This window comes from Notechis scutatus, chromosome 2 (genome assembly GCF_049901735.1).
Source record: "Notechis scutatus isolate UNSWTSFEM ecotype Mainland chromosome 2, rNotScu1.2, whole genome shotgun sequence".
Classification (NCBI taxonomy): Eukaryota; Metazoa; Chordata; class Lepidosauria; order Squamata; family Elapidae; genus Notechis; species Notechis scutatus.
The window spans coordinates 125416097-125436760 of record NC_142010.1 but is presented as its reverse complement, the minus strand read 5'-3'; the positions used below and the strand labels follow the sequence as shown (position 1 = coordinate 125436760).

Sequence of the window (20664 nt, the reverse complement as noted above, 5' to 3'; positions counted from 1 at the left end):
GGTTTTCAGAGTCAGTAAAGCAATTAAACACTTTCTCTGTTTTGTGGTCTCAACCAGACACAAGAAGTTTGGATGTATACATTTCCTGAAGGGAATTAAATTAATTAAACCATATATATCAAGGAATATTCTGTCTAACAACATAGTAGAATCATGCTGTCTATGTATGCTAGTCTCCAGGTTTCATTCTAGAGCTCTTCTTGCCTTTTTGAACCAACTGTTTGTTGTGTAACTGCTCAGTTTTGAGGGTTTGTACCTTCTGTCTCTTGTTTACAATATAGCTGTCTCAAGCATGAGAATCAGAGATTCCAGCCTCACTGACTTCAGTTCTTACACCATATCTCCCTTTCTCTTTATCCTTTTCTTGACTGAGCAATCATATAGTAGCAAGTTGCAACTAGTTTAATAATGGGATTGTAATTCAGAAAACAAAGATGACAGTAGAATACTCAGCTTAAACCCTCAGGCACAAACTCCAGGGAAGGTGAGATCTTATCTGGTAGCCAGGGTACTGTGCCAGCAGTGCCAATGCAGCTTGAAGCAGAGAGTCCAGAGGAAAAAAATCCTAGAGATTTACGGTCCAGAATTGTAGCCACAACAAACAAGAGGCAGGGCTAAAAGATTGGCAGTTAATGGGAAACAGGTCCAGATAAAAGGTGTGAGGTGGGGCAGAGAAACAAGAATGTTCTGTATCAGCCTAAGATTCAAACACAAAGGAATTCCACAAGCCAGTTTGAGTCATAAACTCTGACAAGAGAGTAAAGATATAGGAATGTAGGCCTGATTTTTGGGGACTTGTTTACAGTGGACACCGAGGTTCTGGTACTACTGCTATGTAGCTCCAGCTAATGGGCACTGTTCAGTTAGATCATTGTCATCCTTGCCAAACAGATTGCCTTTGCTTTGTCCTTCATGCCCTTTTTCTGGGTGACCTGCCAGAATCTGGCTCCATATTATTTGAGTCTGCCATCATCTGCTCCTGCTCATTGCCTCTGTGGCCGGCTTCAAAGATAATTGATTGCTTCCTGATGTTTGACCCTGACAACTTGTCAGGTCAGACCATTCAGCCTCTGCTCCAGAAGAACAGGAGCAGATCATAACAAACTTTACCACGTCCTTCAGTGGAACATCTGCCTCCTTACTCCTTCACATCATTGAAGACTGGCACAATGGGACATGTTGCGCTCTTCCTTCCATTTCCATTGTTTCATCAATTGGAGCTATCCCTTCAGCCTTTTCAGTCTTTTCCTTCTGAGGATCTGGAGGGCATATGTGTGTGAATTTTCATTTCTTTCTTCAGTTGGAATTGTAAAGAATTTTATCTTTTGCCATTTTCAACTCTTTCCTCTTGACTGTAGAGTTCAATAGGCAGTGTCCATTAATTTTTTGAAGTTGGAAATTATTTCCCTTGTATGATCTCTTCTATCTTTTTGTCGAGAATTCTTTCTCTCTATTCCTTCTGGGGTTGATACTGTAATGTGACCTTTTCCCTCTATAAACCAGTCCTCTTCAAAAATCAGCAATTGCTGGAAGTTACTGAGTTGGGAGACCAGTCAGAAAATTTATGGAAGTGTTTCAAATGGGATTGCTGAAGGATATTCCAGGATTTTTTCATTTCTGGACTGCTGTTGCCAAAGAATCAGATGCTCCAGATGGCTCTTCCTGTGTTGGTAATCCAAAATGAACCAGTTGATCCTTGAGAAAGTGTAAATTGTTCCATACAGTAGAAGGCAATGTAGCTGTCAAATATTTTTCCCAGCCTACTGATTACTGGTAATGATCTTCCCCAGCTGTTTAAGCCATGTTGGTGTAGTGTAAGGATCTAAGGTAATTCCATCAGAATGACTTGTTTTTACCGTGTATTAATTTTGCAGTGGAGAACATATTTGAGAATATTCTTCAATATTTAAAAGTTCCTCTGGAGGCAAGCTAATTGGAAAGGTTCCATGAAGGTAGAATTCATTAAATATGTTACATTTTCTTGTAATTTTAAAGTTGATTGAATACAGTAATTTCATAACATAATAACTTGTTTAAGCATTTCTTCGGTTTTTATATTATCTGATTACTGAATGAAGTGGCACTGCCCATTTCACAGTTTTACAATTTAATATTTACAGCTGTGTGAAAAAGTCCTGCACGGTTTATAGTTTATGACATTTTTTGGATAGGCCATTGATTTTATGATATTTTGTGCTAACTGCTATGCAAATATTGTTATATTTAAATAAATACTGGTGGTTTTGAAGTGAAAAACATAAGCTTTTTGCAATTTGGTGCTGTTTGGATCGGGATTGTGAATTTTCTTGCATGCTTACAATGCATGCTTACAATGACTATAACTGATGCATACCCAGTGGCATACGTGTTACTAATGCCGATGCTAGTGTTTTGTTAATATTTTTATTGTTTGTAGCCCTGAAAAGGACCGTTTAGGTAACCAAACATGGTTACTAATATGAAATTGGCCAGCCCTTATTGCTTATCTCCAGGTGGCATCGCTTTGGCATAGACTGTACAGCATGCCAAGTGGACCAACGAACAGTGGGCCAAGGTCATCTTCAGTGACGAGCAATTTCTACTTGACTGGGAATCAGTGCAATAAGTATGTCAGAAGATTTCCAGATGAAGAATTTAGGCCGTACTGCCTGCATCTATCTGTAAAGCATCCATTGCACGTGATGATCTGGGGCTGTATCGCTGCTTCTGGTATTGGTCAGATACAAATCATGCAGGGAATTCTAAGCAGTATGTTGAAGTCCTGGAAAAGACCATGCTTCCTTCAGCTCAGCAACTTGTAGGGAAGGACTTTTACTTCCAGGATGACAACGCTCCTTGTCATCAAGCCAAGTCCGTCCAGCAGTGGATGAAGAAGCATGGTGTTCGACTCCTGGATTGGCCAGCTCAGAGCCTGGATTTGAACCCAATTGAGAACTTGTGGGCCAAGATTGGTTATGAAATAAGCAAGAAGCATCTGAAGACCAAGCAGGAGCTGATTGAATCCATTATTACAGCCTGGAACCACATTATCACCAAAGATCACGTGCAAAGGCTTACACAGTCTATGCCAAAGCGATGCCGCCTGGTAAGAAGCAATAAGGGCTGGCCAATTTCATATTAGTAATCATGTTTGGTTACCTAAACAGTCCTATGAAAAGAATTGATATCAAACACTAGGCTGGTTGATACAGAAAGCTGCAGTTCCTCAAATATCTTGATTTCAGGGACATCTGCAGAGAGAAAAGAAACAGGAAATTGGAGGTCATCATAGCACAATCTAGGCCCCTCCCTTTTGATATATGTATCAATATCAACACATATACAAATGTCATCTTATCTGTTTTTTTTTTTTACCTTTCCCTGCAGAGTGTTTAAGGTTTTCCATATTTTAAGGCTTTCTATATTTTCAGCAGGACTTATTTGTGCCCAACAGCAAATTGGAAACTTATAATTGTTTCAAGAATAAAATAGCAATAACACTTAGACTTACATACCGCTTCACAGTGCTTTACAGCCCTCTCTAAGCAGTTTACACAGTCAGCATATTGCCCCCAACAATTTGGGTCCTCATTTTACCCACCTTGGAAGGATGGAAGGCTGAGTCAACCTTAAGCCTGGTGAGATTTGAACTGCCAAATTGCAGGCAACCGGCAGTCAGTAGAAGTAGCCTGCAGTACCGCACTCTAATCACTGCACCATTTTTTACTTTTAAAAACCAGTCTGCCCAGTGCATCCTGTACTGTGTCCTGTGTTCAATGTTCTAGAGGTCATAAATTAATCAAAGCTGCCTTGATCTTTTAATGCTGGTTTGAAATGAAAAAAAAAATCAGAGCAACTGAGTGCTAAAGAGTTTCAAAAAGTTTAGAGATTAGGCAGAAATTCTATACTGTGTTGGCAACTGTTTGCCTTAATATTTTGACTAGAGTTCCCAATGTCTTTGGGGCAATGGAATTATTTGAAATTTTAAAAGAATTTTATGGAAAAGCAAAATACCAACATTTCTGTATAATAAGCAAACACCCTCCATGTATTTTTAAGCTGTGTCAGAGAAACTGATGGAAATGCAAGTTATGCTCGAGGTTAATGCTTTGTGGCATGTTAGAGTCCCATTCTGTGAATGGGATGGGTGGGTGTATTAAATGACTACAAAGTCTTTTACAACTCTTTGCATCTGTGTTGTGCCTTCTTTGAACAAAGCATATAGGCCCTTCCATATACCATCTGTATGAAATGTAGCTGGCTATTAGTAGTAGAATTGCTTCCATCACACACACACACCCTCCACTTTGCTAGAGAGTTGAGGGGATTTCTTAAAGCAAGTTATGGGAGGAGATGGGGAATGTAGTGGAGGAGAAACTCCATCACAGTATAAACATTGGACAGGAGTGTTGAATATACTAGGATAAAGTATTTCATACCAGACTCTTCTGGTGCAAGAACCTTGATAGGTTAAAAAAAAAAAAGAAGAAGAAGCAAGCAATGTCTTTGCCAGCAAATATTGTGTCTTCATGGGAGAGATTATGCAATAGAGAGAGTAATGTAATATCTGTCCTTTTATGTCAGTGATAACATACTTGTTTACCAGTTGATTGGACTGCTGGAAGGTGAAAATCAGAAGACTTCCAACACAATTCCTGTTTTATCTAAACAGTGCAGCAAAAACTGAAATGAAATTGTGAAAGCAGGGAAGATGGGAAGATGGGCTAATTTTTTCAATGAATTTTGGGGAGATATTTGTAGAATCCAGTCAAAGCCTGGAGTGTATAGCAGTCCTAAATCAAGTTACATTACTCTGTTATCCAGAGAAGCATTATTGTTTGTTACACTAATGAAAGCGAGTGCTTGAAGGCTGAGAAATAATGACTAAATTTACTTTTTGATTCCCTGGTTGTGCATAAATAGCTGGTTAGTCTGCTCATTTCTTATATTCTTCCAGTACATTATAATTTGTACCCTATAAATGCAAATTTTCATTTTTATTACATGCTTAAACAGATTGGTTTGGGGAGTAATTAATTTAAGAATTAGTGCAGAGCCACCTTTATTATTTTTATGAACAACTCAAATACGTATCTAATATTGCTTCCTCCTATTTTCCTCACAACAACCCTGTGAGGTGAGTTGGGCTGACAGTGACTATCACAAAGTCACCCAGCTGGCTTTCATGGCTAAAGTGGGATTAAAACTCATGGTTTCCTGGTTTCTAATCTGGTGCCTTAAAATCATGTAATATATATGACAAATAAATACTGTGCAGTTTATGTGACAGTATATATGCAGTGGCATGTGAAAAAGACCTTGAGAATCAGGACAAGAAAATGCTGCCTAGGTCAGATAAAAGAGGACATAGCTCACAGTGGCATAATGGGCGGAGGAAGAGACTCAGAACGGACCCTCCATAGCTTCTCAGTCTGTTATGGAGCGGTCCTGGGAAACTGGTACTTTCAAACTTGTAAGATTCTGTTAATATACTGTAGCTTTACAATAAAGGAGAATTAGCCCATCTGGTCATGCTTCCTGTCTTTTTACATGGGAAATATATGACAATATGTGTCTTATTTAGACAATATATGTCTGAATAAGACTAAATTCTTAATATTGTGTTATCTTAAAATATTGTAGTACTTTATTAAGGTCCATGCCAGTGTTTACATTAATGCTTTTTTTTTGGCTGAAATATCAAGTGTGTGTGTGTTGCATGACATAATAAGTATTTAAATTTCCTGGATTTAATTCCTAGCCCCCCTCCCCCCAGTTTTTACGATTATATCACTATGAATTAGCTGTGTGGGTTATGTTTCAAAACCATATAAAGCCTTCAACTATGAAATACTGAGATTTGTAAAATAACTAACAAAATACTGGGTTGTTCTTCTAAGCATTTTTTGTAGAATAAATATTTTACTCTTGAAAAAATATAGTATCAGAAACTGACTTTTTATTTATTCATTATTTGATTTATTAATTTTATTGCTTGAGTCTGCCTAAACGCCCTAACTCCCAACTCCTTTCAAAGAAAGGGGTAAAAATGTTAATTAGATTTATCACACTTTGCATGTAATATGCTGCTATCTGGCCCACAATTAAATTACAGATTTATTTTTATTTCTGTTCTGCACTGTAAGCGTTCTAGTGATATAATTTAGATGTTAAAGTGTACTTTGAAACAGTCTCTGTCATTCTCCCCCCCCCCCTTTTAGAATGTTTGTGCATTAAACAAGGTGAGGAATGTTAATAGACCATTGCTGTCAATTTTCCAGAAGCACCCTAATGTAAATTCTGGAGTTTCAGTTAATTAATTTGCATCAAAGAGACTAAAGAGGTGATTCTTGAATTATTTTTTAAATGCCCTTGATAGAATGCTGAAAATTGCTTAGAAGGAGAAGTAATTTTTCTGTAGAATAGCCAGAAACCATACCATATAAAACAAAATAGTTGGAAAATACTTTGCAGGTCTTTACAGGGAACTATAGGTGTGAGAGTAAGCAGTTCTGCAAGTGACTTTGGCCTAGCTCCGTAAAACTTTGCATATCAAGGTAAGTATATTTGGGATTCAAAAAACAATAGCAACTGGTACACTGGCTTCAGTACAAGATTGATACAGTACTTCCAAATGGTGCCACTCACTACCAATAGCACTTAGACTTATGTACGCTTCACAGTGCTTTACTGCCCTCTCTAAGCAGTTCAGTCAGCCTGTTGCTGCCAATAATCTGGGTCCACATTTTACCAATCTTCCATTGGAAGGATGGAAGGCTGAGTCAACCTTGAGCTGCTGGGAATCGAACTGCTGCAGTCAGCAGAATTAGCCTGTAATACTGCATTCTAACCACTGCACCATCATGGCTCACCACGCCAGCTAGGCTGCTATATTGTGGGCTAGTTGCAGTTTCCAGTATGTCATTCATGACTGTCTCACAAGGAACACCTTGCAAAAATTGAGCCTTGAGATTATCAGTTCATCAATCACTACTACCAGGTCCTTTGTGGATAGAGTCAGCTGTTTTAGATGCTGAAGGTGATTTAAAAAAATACTTTCCCTGCAACTGGTCTTATGAAGCTGTTTAGTATTATTGCTAGTCCTAGCAGGACCCTCAGACTGCAAATCAGTTACTTAACGGAGAGTCTGGGCCCATTCCTCAGGCTATAATTCCGACTTCATAACAGAATTTGAGTTTCAAGAAAGGAAAAGTGTAGCTGAATATCATCAGCATTTAGGCAACTGGCTCCAAAACAATGTGATCCTTCTCAGTGGTTCCATATTGGTATTAAGGAATAAAAACTTGTGGGGCCCCTATGGATCTTTTTGATTGTGGCAGATGTAAATCCAAAAAATAAATCAGTAAAATCCCAAGGGCCAAGCAGATATCTCCCAGTCAAGAAATCTAGGAATATTAACACAATTGCCCTCTCCCTCTCTGAGATCATCCATCTAACTCTACTCATGGCTATTTCTGTACCAAGTTTGGATCTAAACCCTGATTACAAATGATGTGTGTAGGTGCAATTTGAAAGGAAGCCAGTCATTTAGTCTGTTGTTGGAAGAAATACCCGTCTGGGTTCAGTTCCAAGTGGGGAAAAAGACACTGGAACCATGGAGGCTGTTTGGAAGGTTTAGTGGTGGACAGGACCACATGGCCTGGAGCTCCAAAGTGAAAAGGATGATCACATGCTCCAAGGTGAAAAGAGAAGATCAAGAAGGGCTGATACGCTGAGAGTGCCTGGGTTTTACAACCTTTGTTGGGATTTGAATTGGAGCTTGTATTCTGATTCAGACTCCCATGGGGCCATGCAGGGGCAACTCTGTAGGCTGTCCTGAGTTCCAGGCTTGGTTGAGCCTTGCTGGATGATGCACTGGAAGGGCTTTTGAGCAATTGCTATAATTTTACCTGGAGATCTTTGTTATGTAAAGTACTCTGGCCCAGGCCTTAATGGCCCACCCATTAACAAAGGTGGGGGTGAGTTTCTGCTTCTGAGGTGAGTTTCTGCTCTTGAGTTTCTACTCTTTTTAGGGGAAATATTCTGCCTTTTTAATATTTCCCAGGATATTTCATTTTTCTAGGAGAGAGGTGGGTGCTAACTTCCTACACAATGATGGCCACAGTTGTTCAAACACCTGCCCTCCCCGCCCCCATGATCTTCATTTCTTGTGCCAAGACTCTGACATAGAAAACAAGCTTATACAAGTAGTCCTCAGCTTATGACCACAATTGAGCCAAATTCTCATTACCACGCAAGACAGTTGTTAAATTAGTCATACCCTATTTTACGACCCTTTTTGCCATGGTCGTTAAGCAAATCACTACAGTTATTAAGTGAATCGTGGTAGTTAAGCAAATCTGGCTTCCCCATTGACTTTGCTTATCAGAAGCTCTCTAAGAAGTTTGCAAATGACTATCCCAGGATGTTGCAACCATCATAAATACATGCCGGTTGCCAACCACATAAAGTTTGATTGTGTGACTGAAGCTGCAGTGGTTGTATGTATGAAAACTGGTCATGAGTCACTTTTTTCAGTGCCATTGTAATTCTGAACAGTAATGAAATGAATGGTTGTATGGCAAGGACTACCTGTATATATTTTCAAGTTATATGTTTGCAAGCGTGTTGTACATAAGTAAACATAATTCTGAAGACATACAAACTTTCTTCAATGATTCATTGCATCATTATTAAAAAAAGAGAAAACATGTTTCCAATTAAACATTGATTTAGAGGCATAAAAAATAGGAAATACTAAGAGATGAAATATGTCCTGATAAATCTTAATTAACCGCAGGGCATAGCAGGAGGCCAAACAGATTGCAGTGTATATAAATATTAAATGATATTTATTATTTCTGTAGCATGGTAGATTGCACTGCACAGTCAACACCATAAATCTAAATATCTACAAAAAGATAAAAGTTTCTGATGGTTTTATGACTTTTCTTTGATTTTGCTCAATTTTAAATTTAGTTAAGCATCTCAAGTTTGGGTATAAATTATATAAACATTACTAGTTAATATTCTATCAGTATCATCATTCTAATATACACTTAGGGCAGAGACTGAAAACTCAAATAATGCCAAGCCCTGTGGGCTGGCAGAGTTTCAAATACGAATCACTTGGATTTCTGGAAAGACTTTTATTTCTAATAGGGAAATGTAACAGAATCTTGAGGGCCTGCCAAAGCAGTTCTGCTCAACTTATACCTGGAGTAATTAGGGTGGAATTGTTCTGAGTATCTCATGTTCGCTCATTCCTCCCTTGTGCTGAGGCATTGTTTTGCAGTTGTCCTATTTCCTGATTCACTTTCCCAGGGTCTGTTTGATATTTCCATCATAAATAGTCACAAATATTGTATGAGTTCATTAGCTTAAGAATTGCAATATTGAATGTTTTAATGCATTGATGCAAAAGTCTCTAATGAATCAGAAATGAAGAATATAATGGTATTCTGTTAAACACAAATATTTAAGTAAACTACTACAAAAGGGTTATTTTTCATTACTTATTGATTTAATTTGATTTTTATGGCTGTCTATCTCATTTAAGTGACTCTTAAATGTCATAGTGTCACTTAGTTGTCATTATTTTTCATGTGTTAGGTCTCCAGTATTTAGTTCGAGACAAAGAGACTCTTAGTGTTGCTTGCAAATATTCCTCAATACAGATTTGTTAATATTCATAAAAAAAGAAAAAATGTATGTATGTATGTATGTATCCACAAAGAAATGTGTGAAAATATCAAACTCCAGCATTTATATTCTTCAGATGCTGAAGCTGAAATAACTCCTTTTGTGTTTCCTCTGCAGCATTGTGAATTTCTACAGCAAAGAGGTACAAGGAAGTTGAATTTGTGGTTTAAGTGCTATAAAAGCATTAAACTATGAACAAAAGTGTTTTACTAACTTAATAATTATATCTGACAACTCTTTTTTAAATGTTAGGATTTAGCTTTAATTAAGGAAGTCCAAATGTCAAGGTCTTGGACAACAAAAAACAAGATTCTCATAAAACTTTAATTGGATTTATTGAAAGGCAAAATGCAATAACTTACAGAAATCTTGATAATTAGATATTCCATTTTAATGCTATATTTGCTATGGCAAGGCCTTTCTAATTTCTTGTTTGCAAAGTGTTTCATGGATGGGGAAGTGACCTACCTTTTTCCTGATAATGGAGCAATATGCAGACCTTCTATGAAGTAATGATTTGCAAATTGTTATCTGTTTACTTTGGCTCTGAGAAAGACATAACAAAGTTGGGAGATGGATCAAATTGCTGGTTATTCCCCTCCTCCCATTTATTAACTCTTAATAAATCTATGCAATTCACCTCTAAAATTTTAAGTTCAGTGCATTCAGGTGATAAGATACATCTGCTAGAAAAGCAAGATCGCCCATAGAAGTAGTTATGGATGGTTGCATAATCAGCCAGATGTTTAGACTGGATTTGGCATTTTTGTCTACCTATCAAGTCCATTGTTGTTTAATTAAATATTAAAGGTATTGTCACTGGATGTAACCTATTCAAAGTAAAGCTGCCTTTTGCAGTTGACTCATGGTGATTTTGTTAATACTGATGGTTTTCAAGAGATGCTCCAGATGTATCTTTGCTTTCTTCTGACATAGTCATTCTCCAGCATGCTTTTGGGATAATACACACATATGGGTTGAATCTGCCTTTCTGCCCAGAGACTTAGTCATCAATCTTTGCCACACCTCTTCCTGTTGGGGCAGGAAGCCCCCTAGCCCCAGTCACGACTCAGTCTTGGCTCTATAGAGATGTGGCAAAGTTTGGCTCCAACAATTTCAGCAGAAAGCAGCAGTTTAAAGTGTGGATTCTCCCAAAGGTTTGCAACAACTCCCTCAAAGTATCCAAATCATCGTAAACAGGCAGCAATTGGAACTTCTGCCTGCTCTGTTTTTCGCAGCCCCCCTGAACTACCAATTGAACGCCTAACAGCCCAGGCAGTGAAGGGGGAGCCCCAAAATGATCCCCCATCCCTGGGGGCGCTGAAGCTGCAATTGCTCCCAGCCAGTGGTGGGATTCAATTTTTTTACTGCTGGTTCTGTGGGCGTGGCTTGGTGAGCCTGTCAGGGGAAGGATACCGTAAAATCTCCAGTCAGAGGTGGTATTTGCCGGTTCTCTGAACAACTCAAAATTTCTGTTACCGGTTCTCCAGAACTGGTCAGAACCTGCTGAATACCACCTCTGCCCCCAGGGCATCGTGGAGCTCCCAGGCTTAACCGGGTAGCTCCAGAGCAGCTGCTTTCGTTTTCAAGGTCTCCATCTGATTTTCAGGGCAGGCGGCAGCCATTTTGGCCGCATGGCAAGTTGTGCAGGCTATCCAGGAGACTGGTAGGGCTGCCACTGCCACAGCCCAGGGAAGGCTTCCAGGCCTGGAATTCCCCTTGGAGAGCAGCAGGATTGGAGGATTGAGAGAGCTCTCCTCCCTGCAATCTGGGCATTAGCAGCATGGCTGACCAAGGTAGCATGGAGCCCATGAGGGCAAAACGATCCAAGCAGAGTCCCAGGAAGGCCAGATCTGCAAGTAAGGAGGCTGCTAACAAGATAAAGGCCAAGACCCTTTATTTCAGAAAGCACACAAGAGCAGAAGAAAGGAGGCAAAGTGCATTGGAAAAGCAGTTCTCCAGAGCTCAGAAACAAGCAGACCAGGAGAGGTATACTCCTTCTCCCCAGCCAGGGCCTGTTAGCCCCCTCCCCCAGCAAGCTTTTAGCACAGGAGTTGCCTGCCGTTCCAGAGGGTTAGTCACCAGAGGGAGATAGGGAGCAGGAATTTATCCCTCCTGCTGAGGAAATCCAAACTCAAGAGATTTCCTTTTGATTGCATGCTTCCTAGTCCTGCAGATTTTCAGATCAGAGACAGGACTTGAACACCTGAGGCTACTTTTACTCCAACTGCAGTGGGGATGCGCTTAGCAGATAGGGTGGCCCCTGAATTATCAGAGGATCTTAAAGCTCTTATTGCTCAGGCCATTTCTCATGGGGTAGCCTTCTCCCTGATGGGGAGTCTTCTTCCCCAAGATCTGATCCTCAGCCATTGCAATACCAGGCCTCCATGGGTTTTTCCAGGCACCAGAGGGAGGCTTCTCCAGCCCACTTCATTAGAAGCAGGGCATCTGGGATGGAGGAGGAAATTCAGGAGGAGCAGGGGTTCTCATCAGATGAGCACCTGTCATCTGATCCACCCCTGTTCACAGGTCTGTTTAGCCCAGGACTGTTTAAATCCCTCCTCCACAAGGCTAGGACCACTGCCCAAATCGATCCTCAGCCCCCTATGCCAACTGCTTCACCTGATACTCATGGACCCAACAGCAGGGTTTTTCTGAACCTACAATTCTCCAACAGGAGATTCCTTGTCCCAAGTTATTTTTGGATGTAGTTCAGAGACAATGGGCACAGCCTGGATCCTTCCCCACTCCGGAGGGCAATGATAAAAATTCACTTAGCTCTCAAACACTTCCAAAGCACAGTGACCGGCCAACACGTACTGACCTTAACGGACAATGTGGCGGCCAAAGAACACATTGTTTTTCATTTTCATGAAGAAATTACTTCTCTTTCTAAGGCAAATATCTTCAGCACTCATGCATCTATGAAAATAATACAGGTAGTCCTTGACTTACAACAGTTCTCTTAATGACCATTCAAAGTTACAATGGCACTGATTACAAGTGACTTATGACCATTTTTCACACTTATGACCATCCCAGCATCCCCATGGTCAAGTGATTTATATTTGGATGCTTGGCAAGTGGTTCATATTTACAATAGCTGCAGTATCCTAGGGTCATGTTTTACAACCTTCTGACAAGCAAAGTCAATGGGGAAGCCAGATTCACTTAACAACCGTGTTACTAATTTAACAACTGCAATGATTCACTTAACAAATGTGGCAAGAAAAGTCATAAAATGGGGCAAAACTCACTTAACAAATTTCTTACTTAGCAAGATAAATTTTGGACTCAATTGTGGTCGTAAGTTGAGGACTACCTTTAGTTCAATAACTCTGTGTCTGGGATGTAAAAAGAGCAGGTAGCACCTCAATGGCTATTCCCCACTCTTCTTCCCAGACATAAAGAGGCTGGCCTGGAAATCGTGACTTTATTTCTGGGTAGGGGAAGAAAGGCTAACGTAGAGAGGCAGAAGGTGGGACGATGGCTGTTTTGCCAGGCTTATTCTCCCCAGTCAAGTTGATTTTCCCTGCTCAGGACTCTAGAAAGAGAGAGGTAGTGAAGGCTGCCATCAAAATACTTGTGGGACTGCAGTTGTCTCTGGCAAGTTGTGCTATCAGGATATAAATACAGAGAGCCAGGGCACTGGCCTTGAAGTAAATATTCAGAAAGCATTTCATAAACAACAAGGACAGAAGCATTCTTTCAGTTCAGGAAAGGAAAATATTATTACAAAGAGAATCAGGGGGAGTCCGCTCTGCTCACTGAGGAATAAGAGAGAAAAGCCACAGATAAAAGCACAATCAGATTTGAAAGATTCTGTCACTTTAGCCAGCCTTGATGAAGCATAGGTAATCCTCAATTTACAACCATTGATTTAGTGACCATGTTAGCTTGATTTGTTATTAAGAATTGGAAAAGTACAGATGACTTCAGTGGCTTTGCTTTTTTACTTGCCATGGTTTTAAATTGAGTTCTTGAACTGATTTACCTATTAGCCTGATACATCATAGCAGGTCATCTGCTTCCCAAATTGTACAAGTGTGTAATTAAATGGCACTATACACACTTCCTTATACAGAACTAAATTTGGATTATTTCTGAGCTATTTACCCACTGATAAACTTGTTTCACAGCTTCTTATATGGGAAGAACACGTAATATTTATATTAGTGTCAGTGAGCTAGATGCTTCTTTGTTTATGCACCTGTTCATCTTCAGGCAATAATACCTTCCATTCCCAGGACACACTGTGACTCCTGTGGAATAATAGAAACTATTTTCTGGGTTTGCTTTTGTTTTGTTTTTTATCAGTTCTTTTAAGTGCTTTCCCCACTATTTTCAGTTAATAGTAATAATCTCATATCCACTAACCACTGAACACATCCCAGTGCTTACAGGTTGGGCTTAGGAAAAGCCTGTTTTGAAGAAAAAGAACAAAACAGGAGATGTTGCCTAGTCTGTCTTTTGCCATTGCAGAAATCTGGTCCATTGGGATAGACACATTTGACCATGTTGACTTTTGATCTTCCAACCTTGGTAGGCAGGCAGTTTAATTTTCTAGCAGTGATGGCTGCAGATCATATTCAGTGTCTAACTTTCGTAGCCCGCCTTCTCTTTTCTGTTTTTGTACTTTCCTAGTGGAGACCTGCAGCAAAAATTAAAAAACCAAGGAATAATAGAAGCATCTGCTGCTTGTTACAAATTGTTGCCTGTTTAGTGCATGTCACTTCTTAAGATGCTGTTTTGCTCCCAATAGATGGACACTTCTAATTTGATAGTTTGTTTAGCCTGGTGGTTTGTAGCTTCTGCAGCAGTTCTCTATTTCCCTCCAGTTATCCTACAGAAATGAATCAAATTGTACAATAATAGAAAAACAATTACCTGTATGTGAATCCACTGTAGTCTTTTTTCTTCCCAATAAAATGCCTTCTCATAGTAAACTCCATCTCAATTGTTGTGTCTCATCGTTACTTAAACATAGCTTAGTATTAGATAAACTTTATTATATTCAGTGTAATATAAGACCATAAAGGGCAAAAAAATAATCTAATTCCCCCATATACACTTCTTTCTTTTGACATCTGAAATAGATATATAAGTATTATGTATAATGCCATCTTAAAACATGAGCTGTTAAAATCTGCTGAGTTTAATTTACAGTGGGTTTTTTTCTAACATGACATATAGTTGTACAAAGATTACAGTGGACCTTGGGGGTATTTTTATTCCTTATCTATCGTGACAAGTATACAACTTTAGTTGAAGGGTCATATCTGTTTTTATGTATGACATGTTGACTGTGACACTTCCAATCTAAGTGTGGCCAAAGTCCATTTTGAGATAGGAGTTCCAGAGTTTTCAAAGTTAAAAATCCACCAGTAAAAAGGTCATTTCTGATCAATATGAATATAAAATAGCTTTCAAATACCAATTGTATAGGTTTTATCTGTCCCGGTGTTAATCTGCCTTGTGTGGCTTCTAAGTAGAAAGATACAAACTACAGACCAAATAAACTGGACCTTTGATTTGTGACTTTCTCACTACTTATTTTTATTGGTGGTACCTATAAGTATTTAAATTGAAAAGATGAAAAGAGTTTAGAAAAATACGTCCTTAGGAAAATGCATTTAAAATGTAAAATTCCTCATATAAATTTTATGTATTAATTTTGATGCCAAATACTTGGCTATACCTAAGTATTTCCATGTGATATCTTTGTGTCACTCCCGGTCCTCTTTGCCTTCCAGTGTTTCCTTATTGGGATCCTTTTGGTAGCTGAATTGTCTTACTTTTGGTTCACCTGCAATTTCAATGGGCCTGCTCTGAAGGTCATCTTCAGCTGGAGACCTGGAGAATTATGCCATTTTTTTCATTAAGGGGAACTCTTTGGTCTTATCCTTCCTCACTTTAATGCATTAAACTCTGAGTTACAGTCACCCAAGGAAATGCTGACCTCATAGCTTCTTTTTGGCAATCAAGGCAAAATGAGGTGGCAAACTGACAAGATATAGTTAGTTTTTAATTTTCTCTTCACATCTGTAAAAAAAACCTGCTTGGATTGTTTTTCTCACTGAGTGAATTTTGGTTGCTATAGGAGCTGTCGCAGCTTGGGTTCCTGATTATGTTTATAGGCTGTGAAATTCTGAATAAATCAAAATTTCTGATGAAAATAATTTTAATTATTTAAAAAACACAGACCTACTGGTTATAAATCAAAATTTCTGATGAAAATAATTTTAATTATTTAAAAAACACAGACCTACTGGTTATAAATTAATGGCTAACCATTTGTTTCCCCTTTTTTACAGAAAAACTATGGAAAGGCAGATGAAGACTGTAGGCATGGTATGAACATTAAATTGTTTCTTCAAATTTCTAAACATTAAGAAATGATTCTGCATTTAATCTGCAACTGAAATAGAATTATGGGTCTTGTCTGAAATGCTTGCTTGAATTACACTTCTGCCCCGGGCTCAGATTTCTTTTATCTGACCATTGTTTTCAAACTTACTCTTTCTACTCATTACAATAATTGATACTTGCACAGATGGAGATAATCTATTAGAAATAATATTGTTAACAGAATGAAATAAAAATAGATGTTAAATACGCGACTAAGCCCGATTATTAAAGACCATTCTTGCTTTAATGTGCTATTTCCTATGCATTTAAATACCATTAATCCCCCCAAAATATTATTGTAAAATAATAATTAATAAGTGTTACTATGCAAGATTGTCCCTTCTGAGATTTATAAAATGTGCAGTTTAAATTAATTTTTGTTATTTGCTACTAGAAAGGAAACAAATATGAGATATAATCTATTATTTGTGTTCAAATCTCTATTTTTAGACGGGAAATTAGTCTTCATTTCTTATTTCATTTAATCCTAGATGTAATTGATATCTCTAGCACCTATAATTGCTTGTTCTTTAAAAATTATGGATAGTTTTTCTAAACTAGTGATACATGGATGCACTTTATCTAAATTAAAGTTTGTATAGTTTTTTCTCTACTAAAGGGATATATTTTTTCTGAACTGAGGTCTGCAATTTGTCTTTGAATAATAGTGTATATGGAGCCACTCTCTTACCAAGAAGTGGGTGAATAAGTAACAAGGGCTCTGTTTCTGGAAATAAAAATTGGGAATGGTCAGATTGAATGATAGATGACCAGATTAGCTGTTTTTGAGAAGAAGAATGTTGATGAATGATGGAAGGAAGTCTGTGGAGCCATTGGAGACACAAGGCTCAGGAGAGAACCAGGCCATGGTTTTAACTTAGATGTTTGTAGGCAGAAGAAGGAGTGCATATACAGGTAGTCCTTGACTTATGATCACAATTGAGCCCCAAATTTCCATTCCTAAGCAAGTCAGTTGTTGAGTGAGTTTTGCCCCATTTTACAATCTTTCTAGCCACAGTTTTTAAGTGAATCACTGCAGTTGTTAAATTAGTAACAACGTTGTTAAATGAGTCTGGTTTTCCCATTGACTTTGCTCATCAAAAGGTCGCAGAAAGTGATTACATGACCCTGGGACACAGCAACAATCATAAATACATGCCAATTATCTGAATTTTGATCATATAACCATGGGAATGCTGCAACAATTGTAAGTGTGAAAAATGGTCATAGTTACTTCTTTCAGTGCCACTGTATTTTTGAACAGTCACTAAACAAATGATTGTAAGTTGAGGACTACCTGTACACATCTGTGGTTAGTACATGTATTTCAGCACATTCTTTACATTCATTTAAAGGTTATTAACATTATTAATTCTCTCCATCTTATGCCATTACATGTAAAAGTGCCTCAATTAGACTAGGAAAAAGTCTTCTATTAGATTCATTACAAGTTCTCTCTCCAAAACTTGATTGTAGTGAGAAAAAGAGGTCTAAGCCAGTCCACTTCAAAGGCAATGCTCATAATATTCCCCTTCCAGGTTCAGACTTTCAAGAAGTCTTTATTCTTATAAATGAACACTAACAGTCAAGTCTGTGCATGTAGAGGCCACAGGCCATATTAAGTGCTGCGTTGGATTTAATTGCTTGTATTTGTGGATATCACTTGTTCTAAAATGCGTATTTATGTAAGAGTATTTTCATTCTAAATTGGTTATCTTCTTTAATTTGAATGAATATTCAAATTAATTAATTCACTTTAATAGTGAATTATGTGAAGTGTCATGGCCTCAAAAGGCGATCCAATTAATATAATCCAGGATTCATATTTCCAAACTGTAAACATTGGGCTTTCATGTTTAGTAACTCTTCATACATATCATTAGATTAGCTATGAAAAGACGTGAGTAAATATCTGAATCACTTCCTTATTTTTCCAGAATGTGTAACTGGGAACAACTCAGTAGTCTCCATACACTTAGTAGTCAATAGTGGCTTCAGTTGCACCATAATATTTGTGGCCACCTAGATACTTATTTGGAGATGGGTAAATTCATAAGAGACAGATGAAGTCAACTGTCTCGTATATTCCTAAAATATAAAGAGAGCTGCCTATCAGGAAAATTAAATTTTACATTATTAAAAGGGCGATATTGCACTTTAGTTGGCTGATGTGGCAGAGGAATGTTATATTTCTATATAATACGGCAAATAATATGGTACCTGCTTTTGATTGCAGTATTGGGAGAAGGACTGGACAGGGAAGGGGATACTTTCCGTGCAGTGCTTGGCTGCGTGCATCTTAAAGGGAAGCTACAGGCTGTTTCTAACGCTCTTTCTAACTCACTGATGGGTGAATCACTGGTAAGTGGCAATTGAATCTCATTACAGTTTTCAAAATACTAGACTTTAGAGTCATAGCAAGAAGACTTGTGTCAACCTGCTAATGCCTTGTATTAAGATATTAACATATTTTCATCTTTATATGTGAAGAAGCAAGAACCCTAGTTTTGTCCACGAGTTTGTGCTAGCAGACTAGCAGTTGTATCATGTGATACAGGCATGGATTTTAAATGCTCTCAAGTAATTTTCCCAGTATGCTAATTAGAAGAACAGAGACATATGCTTTTCCATTTTTATTGCTGTATTTTTGTGTTTTGAGAGCTGGGTGGAAATAGGTTGCAAGTTTTTTCTTGAGTTTATTTTCAGAAGGAAACAGATGACTTAACCATCAGCTTGCTTTTATTGTGACCACTATAGTAGGGCAGCCATAATTAGACTGATAAAGCTGACTGATTGATAGATGCCAGCAAAGACACATAGTTAGTGGTGGGATTCAGCTGGTTTGCACCGGTAAATTACCCCTCCCCCGCTATCAAAGTGGATCCTGGGTGCTGCACTGCACTGCAATGGAGAAATGGGCAACAGAGTGGCCGGCATGAGGGAAGGACAAGGCCGCTTTCCTTCTTTCTTCTCCCTGCTCCTCCTCCTTCCCTTCTTGCTGGCCACTCTGTAGCCTGTTTCTCCATTGCAGCACAGTGCCCAGGACCCACTTTGATAGCGGGTGGTGGTGGTAATTTAACTACTGGTTCACCCAGGGTCTGGTTGGCCATCGCGGGAGGCTCGTCTCGCATGTGCGGCAGAGTTGGAGGACAGGGATGGGCCATACTTCCCACAACAGCCAACCTGAGCTCAGGCGAACTAGTTGTTAAATTTTTTGAATCCTACCACTGCTTATAGTGTTATGTAGACCTTTGCTGGCATCTTGTGGTTGGCCAGAGTTTTGCAGCCCAGACAAAGCAGATGTAGGCTAGAATATGATTTATTTATAGCAGAGGTGTCAAACTGGTGGTCTGCAGGCCAGATGCATCACCCCAGGCCACACCTATTCCTGCTCCACAAAGGCAACAAATGTTGCGATATGCCATGTGACGCGATTGAGTTTGATTTATAGCATCAATCCCTACCTGATCTCACCCTACCCCACCTACCCTTCCCTATAAAAACTTTGGAAGTCTGGCTTGCTGCAATTTGAAGTGCTAAAATTCAACATATTTTCAAAAACAGTTTTTAAACCCTAGTAGATTTCAGAATCTTCTTATAAAATAAGACTCTAGATTCTAACTGCAATTCAGGATTTAAATAACATTATTTATGCATTTTATCTGACTCAATTTGGGACCATTTATGTTAAAAACTTAAGGAAGTATATCCAAAGGTGATATTAAGCATGTTTGAATTTCTGGTTATATAATCAGAATCTTAAATTTGAACAGATTATATCTGTTTGTACATTAGGCTTAAGGAAACATTTGCTAACAGAAAATACATGGTAAAAATGAATTTTATATAATAAGAATCACACTAATCTTATTATAATTGAATGTAGTTGTATAGAATGTATTAATATCAACAAATAATGCAGAATTGTGCTGCAGTGTAACACATTACAAAGGTATTAGCCTGAGAGAGTGTTAAAATGCCAGCTGAATGGTTGTATGTTGGTTTGACTGGAAAGTTTATGGCTTGTATCACTGTTTTATTTTGGTTTTTTCCATTTAATAAATTACCTGATATTACCTGACACTAGTCACTTTCATACATAGAAGACACTTTGATTATTCCTGACAGAAATCAGTACAAATGCACGGGGCACTAGCAGACCATGTTTGTATTTATCTGTTTATAAAGTATTAGGACCATAAATAATCCAGTCTCCAAATCAAGCCATTGATTTGATTCAAGAAGTTGATTTCATTTGAATTGTTAATTCAGTAAGTCAAATGGATTCGATTTAGAAAAACATGTATATTCAGCAAATGGTGAATCTCCAAGTTGATTTAGACGTATGATTCGGTCATATTACTCTTTAATCAAATCCCCATGCATCTCTATTAACCATGTTACATTGGCTGTGCTGATTAAAATTGAAGACCAAATTTGGCAAGTGATATTAGTAGTATGGCTAAAGATCCATCTAGTTTCAGTTGGACTGCATTCATTTTTAATAACTGATAATCATAAGTTTCATAGAAGAGCATCATCAGTAAATTTATAATTGTGTGGTTTCTCCCTGAA

The 20664-nt window shown here is 38.3% G+C and overlaps 1 protein-coding gene across 11 annotated transcripts in view; it reads left to right on the top strand.

Annotated features, from left to right (window-relative positions):
• The window catches only part of HELZ (helicase with zinc finger), a 126613-nt gene that overhangs the window by 12169 nt on the left and 93780 nt on the right, over window positions 1-20664 (top strand). For 4 of the 11 annotated variants that reach the window (XM_087956102.1, XM_026678780.2, XM_087956099.1 and 1 more), the window contains exons 2-3: window positions 15996-16032; window positions 18326-18450. In XM_087956102.1, coding sequence (XP_087812228.1) covers window positions 18436-18450 — 15 coding nt within the window. In that variant the 5' untranslated portion in view covers window positions 15996-16032; window positions 18326-18435. Of the gene's footprint in view, window positions 1-1874; window positions 1953-9757; window positions 9824-15995; window positions 16033-18325; window positions 18451-20664 lie in introns of those variants that run through there. The other 7 variants (XM_087956103.1, XM_087956100.1, XM_087956101.1 and 4 more) reach the window with 3 other exon arrangements.